The sequence below is a fragment of the Anguilla anguilla genome, chromosome 9 (assembly GCF_013347855.1).
Source record: "Anguilla anguilla isolate fAngAng1 chromosome 9, fAngAng1.pri, whole genome shotgun sequence".
Classification (NCBI taxonomy): domain Eukaryota; kingdom Metazoa; phylum Chordata; class Actinopteri; order Anguilliformes; family Anguillidae; genus Anguilla; species Anguilla anguilla.
Window position 1 is genome coordinate 13697425 of NC_049209.1, and position 19988 is coordinate 13717412.

General features: G+C 42.4%; 1 protein-coding gene across 1 annotated transcript in view; it reads left to right on the plus strand.

Moving 5' to 3' along the window:
• Window positions 1-14072, plus strand: part of LOC118235212 (dystrophin-related protein 2-like) — a 77572-nt gene extending 63500 nt beyond the window's left edge. Inside the window, exons 15-24 of the mRNA XM_035432357.1 lie at window positions 602-768; window positions 1491-1602; window positions 3328-3464; window positions 3756-3821; window positions 6137-6202; window positions 7221-7364; window positions 8065-8293; window positions 9155-9269; window positions 9364-9447; window positions 9778-14072. Of these exons, the coding sequence (XP_035288248.1) occupies window positions 602-768; window positions 1491-1602; window positions 3328-3464; window positions 3756-3821; window positions 6137-6202; window positions 7221-7364; window positions 8065-8293; window positions 9155-9269; window positions 9364-9447; window positions 9778-9788 (1131 nt within the window). The 3' untranslated portion in view covers window positions 9789-14072. The remainder of the gene's footprint in view (window positions 1-601; window positions 769-1490; window positions 1603-3327; window positions 3465-3755; window positions 3822-6136; window positions 6203-7220; window positions 7365-8064; window positions 8294-9154; window positions 9270-9363; window positions 9448-9777) is intronic.
• Window positions 14073-19988: the final 5916 nt, after the last annotated feature.

The window sequence follows — 19988 nt, forward strand, 5'->3', positions numbered from 1 at the left end:
TGATTAAACCCTTTCTTATTCAAGTATTTCCCCCTGATGACAGCCATTGCTAATTAAAATTCATTCGATTCAACATTTGGTCCATGCCAGGTACTGTAATCCTTGAAGAGATGTCAATTTTCGAATTTTCAATTCATCAGTTAATCACTTAAAAACAGAAACCATGAATACTGGCTTGGGTTGCTGTGGGTGTATTTGTCAGAAGCTTGGCTACTGGAGAAGGTCCAGATTTGCCAATTCACGTGGGTAACATTATTTAAGGTGTCACAGTAGTTCTGTGAACTTCAAGCCCAGTTAGGAGAGAGCCTTAGCAAAGAGACTCTGTTGTTTATGGTCTGAGTCAGGCCGGGAGCGACATTAGCCGAAGTCACTGTGAGGAAGTGTACTGCAAACCAACTGAAGGAGACTGCTTTTTACACCTTTTTACACAGACCGTCACCATGTTTCATGCTGAAAGACAGCCAGGACCCAGGTCTTTGCTCCAGCCCCTTCCTCCATTCTCTTACCCCTTACCATTTTGTGAGCTCATACCTCCGATTCTCTTTTTCTCACCCTCTTTCTCTCTCTCTTCATCCTTCTGTGCCTACGCCCCTGTTTGTAGGCCCCAGGGAAGCCGGCCATTGAGGTGTCCCACTTCCTGGAGTGGATGAGCCTGGAGCCGCAGTCGCTGGTGTGGCTGCCCGTCCTGCACCGTGTGGCTGCAGCAGAGTCTGCCAAGCACCAGGCAAAGTGCTCTGTCTGCAAGCAGTGCCCCATCAAGGGCTTCAGGTGAGGCTGTGAGTCCTGTGGAGAACAGCATGCATAGCTTCTGTGCTCCTTCGGTGGGAATCTGCTGTTTATGGTGGGCTGTATGTAATGAGCGTGAGGTTTTTAATTAGCACATGCTTTTGAAATAGATTTTGACCCAGTGCGAATCTTTTTAATGATTAATATTCATTCCATATTTTTCGATTTTCCCCACATTTGGAACCCTCAGTTGTAGCTGTAGGACTGTCCCACCGCTGAAACATCCTCAGCGCCATCATGTGGGAAAGTGCAGGGTTGCACCTTTCACTGAAATGCACGTGGCTGCTGTTTCTTTAATGCTGCGTCCACCAGCTGAGCTGCACAGGGAGAATGTAAACCCTTACACTGCTGGCACAGGGAGACTGCAGACAAGGGCAGGTACCCAGCAGCCAAGGGAGGTGGTCTTGTGAAATTAGGTAGAAACTATTTTTCCATGGTACATCCTCCATCCTATTGCAATATTATGGCCAATTGCCTGCCTCACAGTTGACCCCTGCACTTCAGGATTTTATTCTGAATTGTGCAGCACATTAGTGCACAAAGACCTAGTATTTCAGTTTACAAGCCTCCAAGCCGGTCCTTGAGAATGAACTTTAGAATTAGCTGTTTGTTTTGAATCAGCAACAGGTTTTGAATGAGCATGTAGCTTACAAAAACCCTTTTGTGTTAGACTACAAGTGTTCTGTCTCCTGTCCTTGGCCTAGGTATCGTAGCCTTAAGCAGTTCAATGTGGATATATGCCAGACCTGCTTCTTGACGGGCCGCACCTCCAAGGGAAAGAAGCTCCACTATCCCATCATGGAGTACTACACTCCGGTATGCTCTACTCACTCTCTGGTCTAAGGTGGGGTGGTTGAGTGGTGGAAGTCAACTCAACTCGATCTGTAAAGTTTAGTCAAGTCAATGGAGTCTTTATTATCCCTTAGGAAACTTGTTGTGCATTCTGGGTTAAAAAAAACCCCCAGTTATAACAAGAATTGACAAAAGTCAGAAACCACACACTACACCAGTATAGTACCAGAAGAAACTGATAACTCAACACTGCTTGGTTGACCTCCAATGTCATCTGGAACTCAAGCTAATCGCTGTGGTGAAGTGAAAATGCATACCTGTAGAAGAGTGATCATTTTGTATGATAGGAGTTGTGGGGAGCGGGGTTAGTTTAAGGTCCACAGTGTATTGGACAGATCTATAGGTGCCCTACATATTTCTGCTAAACTGTATTTTCATGATTGCAGGTTGCAAGTTAGAAGTTGCACAACCTTAGTCATAGCATGCTGTGATCAACGATGGAAACTCAAACAGCCGAAGCCTAAATTTGACACTGTAGCTTGCTCACAATAAGCAGAGGAAATTACAGTTTACACTCCATTTTTTGGTCTGTGTATCTGTGTATTCTTTTTCGATTTTTGGAGGAAATTGAAGGGACGTTTTTCTTGCCCTGTGTATGCTGAGGTTATTTGATCACTTAACCTCAGCAGGATTAAATCACTTGAACTGAAGCATGACTGAAGCTGCAGAACTGTAGAATGGTAAAAAGGGAAAAACAAGAAAACCTGAATATACACAGAACTGAACATTTCCAAGTTACCAATGTCCATAGCTACTATACTAATATTATTCATCTCCCCTAGTTACTGTAGTAAGGTTACTTTAGGATTTGAATATCCCTGCTATAGAAGGATATAGATTTTAGAGTATAGGCATATTGTGATTCTTTTTGTATGGCTTCCTAAATCAAACTCTAAAATCTCCTTTTACCGTAGAGATACTAAAATCTGGCCCTCGAGGCCGGTAGTACAGCCGTTTTTCTTTTCTACCAATTAGTTATTGATTAGTGATTGATAAATCCACTGATTAGCCAGACATTTAACTCACCTGGTGTCCTAGGTTTATATCGGTCTTGATTTGAGGGGAAGAAAACCAGCGGTACCACTGGCATTGAAGAACAGATTTGAGCATTCCTGCTTCACAGCATTGGAGCAACAGGCAATCTACTTTGTAAAGTTCTAGGCCTGCATCAAGATGCTTTATATTCTGAAACGTCATTTTATCCCACAATTGTGAACATAAAAGTGGTACCCAAGACTGGAGTACTTGTAATAAAGCATCGTTATGACAATGTCTCTGCGAACAGCGCTATACAAATAGTATTTAATTGAATTAATGGTAGCTGTCTGCCTAACATAAATGTATAAAGCCTAATTACTGAAATACTGTGACAAAAAATATACTGTAATACTGGATATGATATCAGAAGCTAAAATTCAACATTCACCATAAGATTGAGCCAGCTTTAATGTCTTATTAAAATATGGGAAATATAATGGGAGTTAATGGCCTGCAATAGAACAAAACACTACACTAACTTCAGTTATTTTACAGGACTGTTAAGGAGTAGTATATGATTAACAATCTATTATCTACTAACTATTAGGGTTGTTGTATGGTACTGTACATAAACTACTCTCATTTTGAACATGCTTACGGCAGAGCTGAGGGTCTTCATCCTTTATTGACTTTTCTCGCACTGCTTTGCAGACCACCTCTGGGGAGAAGATGCGAGACTTTGCCAAGACTCTGAAGAACAAGTTCCGATCCAAGCAGTACTTCAGCAAGCACCCGCAGAGAGGCTACCTGCCCGTGCAGTCTGTCCTGGGGGCTGAAAGCGCAGAGACGTGAGTTGTCACATTTGGCCCTGATAGATTGGGTGCAAAGTAAAGCAGGTGTGAAATGGCGCAGCTGCAGAAAAGTATAATGCGAAGGGATTCAGACGGCTAGTGAACTGTCATCTCGGTAAATGTAGTGGCCCAAAAGTTCTGGCACAGACTTTCTATGGGGAGACATAGAGAGATAGGGACTTTTTTGACAAGTGTGTGGAGTGTCCCTCATCAGAGAATGTAAGCAGAAGCATATCGGTAATGCCAGTTTGGCTCTTTGATTGACATTTCCGTCTCTGTCACCACCAGGCCCAGCTCCTCCCCCAAGCTTCCCCATGCGGACACTCACTCCAGGATTGAGCACTTTGCCAGCAGGTAGGACTGAGGCCCTTCCATTTAAGTCCAGCTCATTACTACCACTAGACACTCTAGAAACAGCTTTAGTAGGAGCCAGTCCCACGACTGCAGGGCTGGTAGGGATTAATTGTGGGGTGTCCTCTGATGTGGCACAAATGAGAGTCAGTATGGACTGCAAGGCTAAGGGGCCCTGCAGGCCAGATTGTTCTCTGCAGAGTTGACTGGGTTCACCTACCACTGAATACCCAGTGCTGCTCTACTGAGCTGCAGGCTGCCCACATCCCTCAAAGGTGCCAGCTCAAATTATTCTCCTCTGGTTGGAAAACACTTAATTGTATCAGTAGGGAATGCAAAATGCTGTACGACATTTCTCTAATTGAATTTTTCTCACTGTCAGTCTGCTAGTGCTACATCTAACTGCCGTGGTGGGAAAAGGGCACTTTTACTGATATTTAACTTAATTTACCGCATCTGGTTTTCAGCTTGACAGTATGAATTGGAATTTTTCAGAAATTAGAGGAGGAATGGAGTGAAACTTGTGGATGTTTTCCTCAAAACTTTATGACATTGCAATGGAAGACTTTGGGGTGGGATTTGTAAGCCAAAACTAATCTGTCAATCGAAAGAAAAAATTATTTTAATAATAGACAAGCTGCGTTTTTTTACTACCTTAAACCGCTGGGCGTCAGGTTCATCCAGCTTTACAGCAACGATTTTAGCGCCCACAGCAACCTAATTTCAGAAAAATGATGACATGTTGCTAAATGTTTTTCTTGAAATAAAAGGCACAACTACCGATTTCAACATTTTTATTTCTAATTTATATCAGTTTTGCTGTGTAGGTGAAGGAAAATGCACCAGGCACATTAAGCGCTGAAATGTGCAACACAAGCAAAACACAAAATGGCGATTGTCATGCGGTTGTCTTTAGTCTTATTCCGACTGCATTTGCTGACGTGGCACTGCGTTTTCTTCCCAGGAGTGATGGGTCGTCGTGGTTTGGCTGTGACCACGGTTGCTTTGAAGGCTGCTACTTCTGTCTTCGACTTTATGTCATTTTCATGCAGCTCATATCCCTGGTCCACAATGAAGTCATTTCTCCTCTCAGTCTTGTCAAGAACAATGCGTGTACACTCATTGCAGGCAGATCAAGGATGTAAAACAGAGTTGCAGTAAAAAAGTAGCCTGTGTCGGAGGTGTTGTCCCCATGCTGAGGTCAATAATCAAAGTAAATCATCTTCATCAAACAATTGCAATCATTTTATGTGATTATATGTGCAGAATCAGTTTTTATAGTGCTTGATTAGTTTCAAAGTGCCAGTCATTCAGTTGCTGAATAGCAGAGGAGAGAGCAACCAATTTAGATCTGGGTACCAGTACCTGCCACTTCTTGTCTGGTGGGGGGGGGGAACATCCACTGGCTAAAAAAATCCTGAAAGTTGTTTTCTTGTCCTGTGTACATACAGATCACCTGAATATTATCAGCACTGCAGGAGCTAGCTAGCTTTAACTAGCAGATTTCACTGACAACAGCCCACATACACTTCTGTGCATTAGCTGTGTTTACTTGCTGATAACTTTGCGTGGGAACTTGAAGTGACCGCCCTCTGCATGCTCTCAGCAGCCAACCAGAGTGCAGGCATCAGTAGCAGAAGTGTTCAGTGTTCAGTTTAATTGTGATGATCATGATTTTTCCCCCAGGCATCGGAGGCCATCTGACAACTTCTGAGAATTAATATGGTGCATACGCCCCCCATAATAGCCCCAACTCACCCTTTCTCCCACCGTGCCTCCAGCTCCACCTTGCAATCTCAGAAAGCCCCCTGGGGGTTGGTACCACCCCCGTTTAGAAGCCCTAATCTAAAGGGAGAGAATTGCTTTTAAATTATTGAATACAAAGTGGGGTGTCTTTCACTGCTGACAGTGATACAGCACTGTGAAGGTTTCAGGCTCTCTACACTTTTTGCATCGAATTTAATTGTGATTTGGAAACTTAAAAAAATATTGGTTTGTATGTCCCACTATGAAGATACCAGCAACATTCGACAGTGGCATGGTTTGGATATGATCCGAGACTGCAGGACTCATCCATTCACCACAGTGTGCTGCCTTAACTGAGAATGGCACATTAGTGGGGATTGTTGTTGGCAACTGCAAAACCAAGGGCCACTTAATAGTTTCATGGCACTTTATTTTGGATTTGTAAAAAAATGTCTGATGAAAAGATTTTGGCAGTGATGCAGTCATGCTTTTATTCAGTGAGTACAGAGGATAAAGATGCTCTCTGTGATGACAGGCTGAGTCCATCCTTCTAATCGTACTCCTTCCTTCAGACTGGCCGAGATGGAAAATCAAAATTGTTCCTTCTTCACTGACAGCCTCTCGCCTGATGAAAGCCTGTGAGTATATTACTGTCCCTCACACCGCTCCCTTAAGTCACAATCCATAGCTGGATGTGTGTGTGTGTGTGTGTGTGTGTGTGTCTGTGTGTGTACATGTGTGTTTCTGCAGTTGCAGTTGTTGGAATGAGGATATAAATCATGGTAGAAATGATAGGACACCAGCACCCTACATACGCCACCTTGATCAAACTAGCAGTGGAAATACAGAATCAATTTGCTTTTTAGTAGAAGAGGGTTTAACTGGGTAGTGTAGCTTAGGGTTAGGTGCTCTAGAGTTGTTTGAGTCTATTTGTCAATGTGTTATTGACTCTTTGCTAGGTCCCACCCAATGTCCTGCCATCCTTAGCAAGCTTTTCCTGCCAAGACCAGCTGTCCTTTGGCTATACAAAAGCCTATATTTTGGCATGATAAATCAAATTAACTCAAAGAGCACATCCTTTACCTACTTGAAACCCTAACAATGATTAGATTTTTTATTCCCATTTATTTTTCATTATGAATGAATAAAACTGATCTTCTTCAATGTATGGTGAATCATGCGATGTGACAACTAATATTTATCCAGCTAAAAAAGCATTTTTGACATGGTGTTCCCCTTTTGGCACATTTTTACAACAGACCACAAATGAAATGGTAAATGGTAAATTGACTGCATTTATATAGCGCTTTTATCCAATTGATGCCTCTCATTCGCCAGAGCAGTTAGGGGTTAGGTGTCTTGCTCAAGGACACTTCAACACGCCCAAGGCGGGGTTTGAACTGGCAACCCTCCGACTGCCAGACAATCGGTCTTACCTCCTGAGCTATGTCGCCCCATAGACCCATCGACCCATCAACCACAAAAAACGGCATCTCATTTTATCAAGTATCTGTGAGTTAAGAGCCACAAAGTGTCGTAAAATGCTATGCTAGCACTATTGAATGGTAATATGCTGTCATCTCTTATATCTGTTCCTCATTTTATCAAAGCAGCTCTGGTGTCGCTCAGTTCGCTGTCTCCTCTATGTGGTCTCAGGGATGAAGACCAGTACTTCCTGCCACGTTCTAGCCCTGCCATGGAGCATGACTCCCTGACCGGTCAGCACCTCCTGGGCAACATCAACTGCGAGGACAGGGACGAGCTGCAGAGGACGCTGGCCCGTCTGGAGAATGAGAACAGGTGAGGAGACACCTGCGTTAATTATCTCAGGACTGGTTACACAGCCAAGGTGCATATGGCTGAGAACACTATTGCATCCAGTACTTTAATATTTTCTGAGGTGATATCCGCTATTTCGGTTGATAGAAGGCTGCACAGCAGGGGTCAGGAGTGGTGGGACCATGTTGTGTGCTCCTTTGATGACTCCCAGTGGTTGTAAATTTTTAGAATGAGAAGAAAATCCTTCAACATATTTGTGTTGCTGTCTTACCCATCGCATTTCCTGACAATGTACTCACCAGCTAGCCAATCCCAGTCATGAAGCATGTAGGAGTAAGACTGTGGTGGCTCCCTACTAGTGCTTTATATTTACAGTATTGCACACCTTTTTGCCATGAGCACATCCTTGGTGTGTTTGATAGTTTGTGCAATTTTTCAATCCCTACGGTTGAGAATTTTCAGAGAATACACACATTTCCCCCCCTAAAAAAGTGGATACTATGTTTTTTCTGGTGTTTAAACAATTAAATTACATCTGTCTCAAATATTTGGAAAAAATTTGAATCAGGCCACATCAGAGTGGTAGTGAAAATGCACGCTAAAATATCTGCTGGCAATGAAATGCGTGGACCCTGACTTAGCCAAATTTATAGAGTTCCTGACATTTTTATGCCTGTTTAGTGACTTTAGTTGTACTAAATAAGAGGTGCTGTTCCACCAGGATCCTGCAGGGGGAATACCGGCGGCTGAAGTGGCAGCATGCGGAAACTGCAGCCTCTCCTCAGCTAGTGGAGGGTGCGTCCCTGGGTCAAGAGGACCAGGAGCTGCTGGCAGAGGCCCGGGTCCTGAGGCAGCACAAGTCCCGGCTGGAGACCCGCATGCAGATCCTGGAGGATCACAACAAGCAGCTGGAGTCTCAGCTCCATCGACTCCGAGAGCTGCTGCTGCAGGTGAGGAGAAGGGGAGTATGCAGGAGAGAGAACAAAAAGCATTGGGGACAAGTGATAGGACTGCAGGAGGGATCCTGAGGGGGCGCAGTAATTGGTCAGTTGAAATCAGGGTTGCCAGGTTCAGAAATTGTTAAACCCAAACAAGGACCAGGGGTGGGGTAGGAGGTATTGGTTGTTGTCATAACTGACCGGGGGGGAGGTATGTCAGGGAGGAGCTTGCAAGAAGAGAGAGGAACCAGAACCCAGCAGAGAGCAGAGAAGGGAATGCTGGGATTTAACGTCACAGACACCGACTGTAGGCAGGAGGGAAGACAGATTTAGATCAAAAAAGGAGAGCAAATTTCTGACAAACAAATCTGGAGATACTTCATTTTTTTGTTTTCAAAACGAATTTTTTTTATGCCTCCGCGATGGCACCACCGTGGCCGGAGGCATTATGTTTTTTGGTTGTCCATCCGTCCTTCCGTCCATCCGTCCTGATTCTTGTGAACGCGATATCTCAGGAACGCCTTGTGGGAATTTCTTCAAATTTGGCACAAACGTCCACTTGGACTCATGGATGAACTGATTAGATTTTGGTGGTCAAAGGTCAAGGTCACGTTTTTGGCCATAACTCAAGAATTCGTATGCTAATTATGACAAAGTTTCACACAAATATCTAATAGGATAAAATGATGAAGTGATGACATTTTATATCCAAACTGGCTACTGGTTGGTGGAGGCATACAACCACGAGGCGGTATTTCTAGTTTATTTTTATAAAGGATATTTTGGATAAATTTAACGCATTGTTCTTGGGTTGCCTTATTGAATGTACTGTTCTTGGTTGTCCACAAAAAATTTTTTTCTTTTTCTTGACAGCCTAAAGGGGATTCAGAGACAAATTCTGTGCCGTCATCAGTGTCTTCTCCTGTATCTGCAAGTGGCCACCAGGGGGAGCAGCCGAGCAGAGGAACCCCAGACACAGAGGCCACAGGTTGTAATTCATACAGTTAAACTGAGGGAGATTGGGAGGTCATTGTTGGCCATTGCAGGGCTGTGACTCTGGTTTTTGCTTCGTGTGTTTGCAGGCGCAGATGAACATGATGAGGAGGACACTGTGCTACAGCTCCAGCAGGTGATTGACCAACTGAGGAACGTTTTCCCTGAGCACGGTGAGTCCACAGATGAGCCTGCTGGATGACGTTCAGTTAAAAGGGAGCAGCTGCATCGCTTCAGCAAAAATATGCAGCATTTTCAGATTTCTGCTTGCTGTCCGGATACATTTTGAGATAGGTGTATTAAACACCAGAATGGTTTACGTAAGTGTAACAAAAGAGCAAGCTGAATGCCATCTATTTAGTCTCTGCAGCAAAGTTTGTTGTCATTGACTATCAGGTTGAGCAGTGTCAGCTGCTGGTATTGGTAACAAACACTGGCTATTTGACTTCTACTACAATAAACCCAATTTTGTCAAAGCCGTGTCGTTTTTCTTTGGTCTCTAGGCACTGCATGACACGTCTAACCCTGGGCGTGGCCTGGAATTTGCAACGCTGCCCACTAGGCTGGGTCCTGTGGGCTGTCCTTATCCAGGAGCGCATCCCCAGCGGATCACACACAGCTACATCCGTGCGTCCAAGCGGAAGACCACCACGGATCGTTCTTTGCACTAACCTCCCGGACTGCCCAGACCGAGGGCGTGTCTGCACAGATGCTGTGCTAGCCTGCCGTTTGCCATCGTGCCAGGTCAAGCTTTAACCAGTGCAGCACAAATGCCTAGATAAGGCTTTCGCCAATGCACAAGGGTTTCGGTTTGCATGTGCCCGAGCTCACTCACACCACAGTGTTTGGTAACACCCTCAGCTAACGTGTTAGTGTAACTCCCTTCTTTCGTTTACCTGTCGGCTCACGCAAACTCTTTCAGGTTCCGTTTGGGCCCACGCTGCCTTGTGTTGAACGGCCCCGCAAAGAGGAACTGATCACCAGGCGCCAGGGAAGCTTCATGTGAGCTTGTTTCTTGGGCCATCCCTCTGTATAAACCACAATTTATTCATAACAGCCACAGTGCCTGGGAGAGGGATTGCTCCCTTGCTCCAGCCACTGTTATCTTGTGAAGCTGGGTGTCTCATGTGGTCAATCTGTCAGGGTCACAGGGAGTTCTTCCTGTTCACTCTCTCTCTCTCACACACACACACACACAAAGGAACTGGCAAGGAAGTAGAAACGGCAGTTTTCTGGCAGTTTGTTTTTTGCCACAGGAGTGTCTGAGAAAGTCTTGCGGTGAAGGTCATTTGTGCACAGTATGTAGCTGTGAAAGCATAGGCCAGTGGACAGCATGTCCCTACTGCAAGATGCAGCTTAACAGAAAATAAACCCAGAAACTCACTCTGGACCTACTGTGGACTGCCCCCATCCAAGCCTCCAAACAGATACAGTATTTATGACAGGCTTCTGGCTTGCATTCTAATTTTGTCTTCACATTGGGCAGAAAGCTGGGCGAAAGAGGCAATCTGTTGCCAGGAAACAGATTTTTAACAGCTAACTTAATAAATCCATGCAAGCTGGAGTGTTTTGCTTCTTTGTGGTTGGAATCAAGTGGGCTTTTGATAATTTCTTTGCTTTGTTTTATTCATTACAAAATTTGCGTATTTGATTAAATGCTTTTCACTGTTCTATTCCTCAGACAGAAATGGTAAAGAATTATGTAACAATGTAAAATGTATGTCACACATTGTGAAGTGCAAGTTGTTAAGGGCCAGGCAGTCTGGGGTCATTAGAGGGTTATAACGAAAGACATGGTTCTGTTGGCATACATTTTCTTTTAAACCTGGATGAGAGAGAGAGAGGGAAGTAATTGTGAAAGGGCACACCAGAAGAGGTATGATATGTATGATTAGTTCAAGGGGAGATAGCTAAGACATAGGAAACATATTTTCAGATGGTGCTACAGCTCAGAGGTACGTGACTTAATAAAGGACATCTCAATTTCTGTGCAGTAATTGAGAGCTGTTCAACGTTCCTGTAATGCATCCTAACAGATGTTTTGACTTGAACATTTACATTTGGTTTCAGATTGAGATCAGATTGATGCTTGTATCACTTCCTGCTTCGATTTTTTCTTTGGGGAAGTATTCACATCAGTCCACTCTGCAGCACTATTGGCTGCTTGTTTGAATTCAGTTGCTTGGAAACCGTCCCTGCAGATGCTGGTCAATGTTTTGCCAGGGGCTGGGGGGTGGAATGATTAATCCTGGTATGGCCAAATTACCATATGCGAAGAAAACCTGAGAACTGGTCTGCCTCCTTGCCAGCTACACATCCCTGCTAATTACCGTAATTATTTATCAAAATCTAAAACTGCTACTTTCACAAGGGAAAGAGGTTTTTCATATCTGTATTATGTTGGTGTAAGAAGCAGAACATGCCTTTACATTTTCAAAACATAACTACTTATTTTCTAATTATATTCCTTATACATTAGTGTGTTCCTCAATATTGTTTATTCAACCAAATACAGTATGTGCCACAATGTAGAATGCCCATGACTGATCTATACCCTACAGTTTACTTTACTTCTGCTAAAGAAGCAGTCCAATGTATGTACAGTGCAGTCTGTAAGTATTTGGACAGTGAAACTATTTTTATTGTTTTGGCTTCGTACTCCAACACATTGGACTTGAAATGTAACGAAACAATAAATATGACATTAAATTGTCAGCTTCAATTGAAGTGTACTTACTTAGGGGACCAAAGTAATCGGACAAATTAACATAATCTTTAAAAAATCACATTTAGCACTTGGTTTCAAATCCTTCATTTGATGACTGCCTAAAGTCTGAGACACATAGACATCACCAGATGCTGGGTATCGTGCCTGGTGATGCTCTGCCAGGCCTGTAATGCAGCCATCTTCAGTTCCTATTTGTTTCGGGGGAGTTTTGCCTTCTGTCTTGTTTTCAGCAAGTGAAATGCATGTTCACTTGGTTGGAGTTGTTATCTTACTGCAAGGTAATGTGGCATCCAATGAGCTTTAAGGCATTTAGTTAAATCTGATCAGATGTTTCTGTACACTTCTCAGAATTCATCTTGCTGCTGCCGTCAGCAGTCACATCATCAATAAAGCCAAGTGAGCCAGTTTCAGTGCCAGCCATACATGCCCAAACCATAGCACTACCTTCCACCATGTTTCAAACATGAGGGGGTATTTTGGATCACGAATATATCCTTTCTTTCTCTTTACTTTGGTGCAGATTAATAATAATCTTCCATAAGAGTTTGTTCCAGAACTCAACAGTTTTTTAATATACTTTTTTTTTTTTGCAAACTCTAATGTGACCGTTCTGTTCTTGAGGCTGTGGAAAAGTGGTTTTTCTTCACAACTGAAAGTGTTCTTTGGTCATCCACTACAATGGTCTTCTGTGGTCTACCAGGTTGTTTGCCATTGCTGCGCTCACCAGTGCATTCTTGCTTCTTCACAATGTACCAAACAGTTGATTTTGACACACCCAGTGCTTAGGCTTTGTCTCTGATGAATTGATTCAGATTTTTCCACCCATTGATGGCCTGCTTTATTGACATTGACACTTCTTTGGTCCTCATGTTGAGAGACAACAGCAGCAGACTCCAAATGCAAATTCTACAGCTGGAATCATCTCTAGACCTTTTGTCAGTTTTTTTTTTTGCGCATGAACTGATGAGGTAACAACACACAGCTGGCCAAGAATCAGCTGTGCACCCAATTGTCCAATTACTTTGGGTCTCCCAATAAAAGGAGGACTATGTATAAGAAGGGCTACACACACATCGCTACTGCAATTCCTACATGGTTCCGCAGATACGGATGAAAATATCCTCAAATTAAAGCTGACAGTCTGCACTTTGACCTCATATTCATTGTTTCATTTCAAATCCAAAGTGCTGGAGTACAGAGCCACAAATAACTCTTGCAAATAACGCTTGTATTCACAAGCTGGGTGAATAATAATAATAATAATAATAATACTTTGCATTTGTATAGTGCTTTTCTCACACCCAGAGCACTTCACAGTAATGAGGGGCAAACTCACCTCAACCACCACCATTGTGTGCCACCCAACCGGCTGATGCCTGGCAGCCACTTCGCAGCACAGCACTCACTGAATGACTGGTACAGCAAAAACAATATTGTGCTCTTCTGCTAAGAGTGTTTCCTCATAAAAAGCACTTAATCCTGCAGCTTTTAGTGCCCATCCGGATCCACCCACATCACCACTCCTTTGTTACCTTTGTTTTTACGGTGATTCTCGTCTGATGCAGTTATAGCTCACTCCAGGATTACAGTTGCGCTACATCCCACCAGAAACACAGGTGTTTGAAAACTGTGCAGAATATGTAATATACACCCTGAAGCTAATTACTGTCTCCATATGCATAAACATATTTACCTGCATTAAATGATTTAATTGGATGTTTCAGACCTAAACGCTATGGCTAGTTCTAAAGAGTGATCCTTGTGCTAACTAGTTTTTCCTCGAACTCACTGTGTCAATGAACCATTCACATTCTTGTGTTCAGAATGGATATTGCCAGTGGATGTCACTGGCTTCGTTTGTTTTTCATACTTTGAAGGAAGCCTGCTTGGACAGACCTGAAACATGGCTTTTTACTTTTAATGTCTTTTAGCTCTGACCTCCCCATCTCACATTTTGAAAACATAATTTATTTGCAGTGAGCTCCATAATGTTTGGGACAAAGACATTTGACTGACCAAGTACACTTTAACCACATGTGAATTGTTTGATTACAGATATAAAATTGTGGAGTACAGAGCCAAATTAAGAAAAAAATTAAATTATTTGTCCCAAACATTAACACCTGTTTTTTTATTAATCATTTACGTACAAGTATTGTTTAATTTTTTCTTTTTATTTTATATTAAAATGACTGTGAAAGGCAGTCTTTATAAATGGGTTACGGGCTGCTTTCTACTCATACTCTGTACAGAAATAAATTTGTACTTGCTCTACGCAATGATTGGGTGTCTTGAATTCTTGAAACTAGTATTCTTCAGTGAAATAGTAAAAAGTGAGAGACCCTGAGAATAGACTGTACTTATTTGATGGACCACAGGGAAATCCTTGCTCTTGGTCCTTGAATTACCCTTGATTTCTCAACTTTTCCTTTATTATTGGTGCTTATCTGTAACTCTTGCAGGTCTGTTCTGCCCATATGATAAAGGTTCAAGAGTTGTAATTGGCAGATGGTTGCTGTGAGTTCATTGGCGGACATCATTCATTGCCACTCCCACCCCCCCCCCCCCCCCCCAGCACCTGCGTCTTGCACTTGTACTTGTCTTGCCAAAAGACGTTATTTTTCACACCAGTGGTTTATGCCAAATCGGTGTTAAGATTCTCACTTTTGCATCCAGCTGTGGCACCTTCACTTCTTCAGTGTGCTTTCACTTCTTATTCAGTCCAGGCACCCTTAATAACTTCCTCTCACACCACATGCTTCTGTCCTCCTGGTTAGTGTTCTCTTTTTCCTGTCTTTTCCCCCTCCATTCTCTCTTTAACCACCCAAGCAACTCTTTGATAGGCTGAGCTTTCCCACATCACTGTGATGGCTAGCTTGTCTTCTCTGGGCTGTGTTTGACCTTGTTTTTCATGTTCATATTTTCCAGCTTGTAGGAGGCAACAAGGGCATTGAAGATGGGGCTTAAATGTGAGCATGTTAAATGGCTCTTCTGGCTTTTTAAATACAATGACAGAGAGACCACTGTTTTTAACCCCTGATTTACCCCTTCATAGCCTCTTTTTATAGTCTTCTTACACTGCCCTCTACTAGGCTCCAGATGGCATATTCATAGAATGTGTTGGCTAGGTGTTGTGACAGGCTTTTGGTCCTATACTCTAGGGTAATAAAATGATCAGAGAACTGCACTTCTAATGCAAATGTTGTGCATGAAAATTAATATTTGACTGTGAAAGAAAGAAAAATACTGGGCATCTTTATTGCAGCTGTCATCCTTTCAACTTGGTTTGTGTTAAGCCAAAAATAAATCTCACATTTTAGCGCCTCCTCTGTTGAAAATCGATGTCGCTGAGCCGGGTCGTTGTTATGCTGTTTGACAGATACTGCACTCTCACTTCATACCTGGTGCGATTAGAACACGTCTTTTCCTCCACTCGGAATATTGTGAATAAAGTGAATATTTAATTAATTGAATAAAAAGTATATAGGCACTGGCCTCTTCTCAAGTGGGCCGTCTACTGTTTTTGGCAAATAACCTGCAGGTCTGACAATTGCATAAAATGCTTAACTAATTAAGTTAGTTTTACATGTTTTTTTTTCCATCCGAGGGTTTTGGGTGTTATAGCGTTTTTGGCGACTAACTTTAAAACAATGCAAAAGGTCTAAGAAAGTATACTTTGAATTTTTAATAACACTTTTATGTAAATGGTAAATGGACTGCATTTATATAGCGCTTTTATCCAAAGCGCTTTATAATTGATGCCTCTCATTCGCCAGAGCAATTAGGGGTTAGGTGTCTGGCTCAAGGACACTACGACACGCCCAGGGCGGGGTTTTGAACCGGCAACCCTCCGATTGCCAGACAATCGGTCTTACCTCCTGAGCTATGTCGCCCTAATGTAAATTATCCATCAGTCACATTCTGGAAATTGTGTGCCTTAATGCTGTTTAAACAAAAGCATTATAAACAGGTTGACATAAGTGATACGCAATAGCATACATGACAAAAAGATTAAAATGCATGACAATATTATTGTATCCATTTTAGGTACAGTCAGACATCTAATTCACCATTGGTCTCAGCCCAGGCAAACTTCAAAGTGCTCAGCCTCCATGGCTTGAAGCAGGAACTGGGGGTGGGTTGCCATTTGAGGTATGAATGTGTGTGTCTGTGTGTAAGTGTGGGTCTGTGTGTGTGTGTGTGCAGATGGCCTGGGAAACCCCATGCTGACATTAAAAATTGGTTAATATACCTACTGGCACTATGTTGGACATTCTAGGCAAGCCATACCGAAACAGAGTGAACGTCAGTGTCACTGCTGACTTTGTAACTTGGTTTAATTATTTCTTAATCTAGTGTGTCCACATAGTAGCTCACAACCATTCCCATAATAACCAGAGCTGTCATTCCCAAAAAAGATCTGAAAATCCTTAATATGTAATGTCCCCATATTTATCACTAGGAGAGCGGGTTAATTTACCTGTGACCTTAAAAGTAATAATTGTAGATTGACCTGACCTAATAATTATATAAGGGGATAAATTAGTACTCATTGGATCTTCCCTGATCATTAATTAAGTATGCACAGGTCAAGAGAAGAGGTGTCCATCCCCTTCCCCCTTCCTCTCTCTCACTAGATAAAATATGCTGCTTTCTTTTAGAAGTCAGTTTGGAAAAGTTGGCAAGAAGTCCATTTTTGACAGTTAGTTGGAAGTGCGCATCAGAGTCCTGCATCTAGATCTGCATTCTACTGCCATTTTTTCCCCCTTATCTTATTCTACTACAATGAATTATTCTACCCTTATCTTTTTCTTTTCTGAAAAAGAGTTACACAGTTCCACCTACATACATGTCACTTCATATCTTTTTTCCTTTCTTTTTTTAGTGAAGCTGTAGGACAGGAAACCCACTGTGAACCAGTTTAGACTAGGTTGGGCAAAGGTTTAATAAGAGCATTGTTTTTTCCTGTACAAATAAATGAATGAAATGAAAACTGAAAGTGAAGAAAACCAGGAAATTAAATACACAATAAAACACACTCAGAAAATAGCTGCGGCTTAGCAGACATGTGTGTAATGTGAGAATACAATTAAGAGATACTTGACACAAAACAAAGGGAATGCACAGAACACAGGTGAGAACTAACTCTGGGAAGCAGGTGGAAACTGCCTGTCGGTAACTGGAGCTGTCACATGAAATTGAGGTCCACTGCCCAAGAAATTTATAGTTTTATAAATTTATAGTTTTATACATTTTCTAATAAGGGAAAGACAATTCCAAATAAGCACACGTTCGTTTTGTTTATTGCTGTGACTTGTGGGCCAGCCCAAGAATGAGGAAACTACTGTTCACTTCTCCCAAATATGAGTCAGAGTCTCTTTACACGTGTCCTACCTCATTGTGCAACTGGCATCTGGAAAGAAACTAGTTACTGACAGATTACCCATGAGATTGTGCAACTGGCATCCGGAACGTAACTGCATTCACTGCCAGATTACCCATCAGATTATGCAGCTGGCATCCGGAAGGTAACTGCATTCATTGCCAGATTACCCATCAGATTGTGCAGCTGGCATCCGGAAGGTAACTGCATTTACTGCCAGATTACCCATTGTAATAATGAGATATATACTGTATAGTGAGGCAAGGCTTGGGGTGACCACTGCTCTTGTGGTGGACAGACAGGACAAAACAGAAAGTTTGGCTTACCACCTTTTTTTCAGCCAAAAACTCCAAAACAAGAGAAATCTTCGAGAACAAAAGAATGGCCCAACTGGCAACCGCAATGTCAGTGTCAGGGGTGGGTGCGGGAATGGACCCAAACGCAGAGTAAAAACAGAAGTCCAAAAATGGGAAAACAAAAACTTTAATAAAAACAGGGAACAAAGGGACTCGCAGGGCAAAACTCACAAACAACGAAAATCTTCAAAATTTCACAAGAGAAAAAAAAAACAAAAATACAAAAACCCAAAAACGAAGGAAAACAGGGCAGGCAGGGCACAGGCAGGCAAACAACAGGTAAACTGGAAAAACAGGCAGAAACAGGAACAAAACAAGCAGGTAGCAAACCAGGTTACAAAACAAAGCAAAGGTTCCAGCGCCTGAGTCGGGGAGAGGGAGACTTAAATAGAAAGACGGAGACGAGACACAGGAGGGCACGATGAACAATCAAGCCACAGAGAGGGAGGGGAACACGAGACAAAACGCAACTAATAATTAGATAACGCGAACCAATAAAACAATTAACAGGACACAAAACCGAGGTGCCGCCATCTGGCGGCCCAACAGAGAAACAACACAGGGGGAAGACACAGAACCCTGACAGTCAGATAAAATTAAGGAAATACAAATGCACACGCCCACCACATTGTGCATTCGCCAGCTCCCAAACGTATCTTTCCTTCAGGCCTGGCTCCTATAGAGCCAATAATTAGGTTATAGTGATACATCCATACAGCTTGTAGGTCTGTTGGATTGAGTGATTTTACTTTGTGTTGTGAATTAAGTGATTTTACAATGTTATTTTACATTGTGTGAAAAAGTTGAATGTTGAATACAATTGTTGCGTGTAGTAACTTTAAATGAATATAGTTCTACTGTACTACTGTCACTACTGACCAGGGATATAAGTCACCACACACATTCAATTAAGAGGAACTTATTAAAAACAATTTGTCAAAAAAAGAAAAAATGTATTTACTCTTACATTCTAACTAAAGAAAGAATCCATCTCATCCAGTTCTGCAGTGCATACACTGGAAAAATCATGCTCTAGAACCCATATTTCCAGTATTAAAGCCTTCCCGTACAGTAGTAGGAAAACTCAGATCTCATTACCAGTACATAGCTACCTAAACTTAATTGCAAACATATATACTCCCTTTGTTCATGTTAGGGAAGTGGGTATTATGGGAAATTCGACACTGAATACTGAACACAAGTGCATCAGCAGTTAAAACACCTCACTTATCCAATGCAGTGATGTCAAGTTTAATCTCTCCCTCTGGTATCCCATTTCTCTTACTTCTCATCTAAGCAGCAGCACTTAATCACTGGTGAATTCTTTTGCCAATTGAAAACAACAAAAACCAACAGCAAGCAAACAGACTAATTTAAATTTCAATGGATGGTCAAAAATCATTCTAACCATGTTGTATAGCCTGTTGAATATGTTGTATGTGTGACAACTGACAGTTGTGTTCCTCTTCTCATATTTATAGGAATTATTCATCCATCCATCCATTATCTATACCCGCTTATCCTGGGCAAGGCTGTGGGGGGTGCTGGAGTGTGCATTGGGCAGGAAGCAGGAATACACCCTGGACAGGCTACCAATCTATCGCAGGGCACCAACACCATTCACTCACACACTCATGCCTATGGGCATGTTTCAAATTAACCTACCTGCATGTCTTTGGACTGTGGGAGGAAACCAGACTACCCGGAGGAAACCCACACAGAAAGGCCCAGGCCGGATTCGAGCCCAGGACCCTCTTGCTGTGAAGCCACAGCGCTACCCATGGCATGACTGTGCTGGCCTAGAGGAATTATTTGCCCCCTTAAGCTACAACTTGTTAGAAATAGCTATGTATGCCATGAATAATAAAAGTACATAATTTACACTGTGCTATATTGCACAGAATTAGAAAAAGAGAGCTAAAAAAGTTAACCAATCAAATTAATGTGGTGAATCAATAGGCTTCTAATTGGTGAAAGTCTAAACATGTGACCACAAAAACTAACCATTTGGTAGATAGTGAAAAATTAAAAGACAAAACAAATGATAACAAACCAAACCTGCATTGTGCTAATATGTTTAAGGACTCAGCGGACGGAGTGTGGCACAGTGGGTAAGGAACTGTGCTTGTAACCGAAAGGTCGCAGGTTCGATTCCCGGCACTGCCGTTGTACCCTTGAGCAAGGTACTTAACCTGCATTGCTTCAGTAAATATCCAGCTGTATAAATGGATACAATGTAAAGTGCTA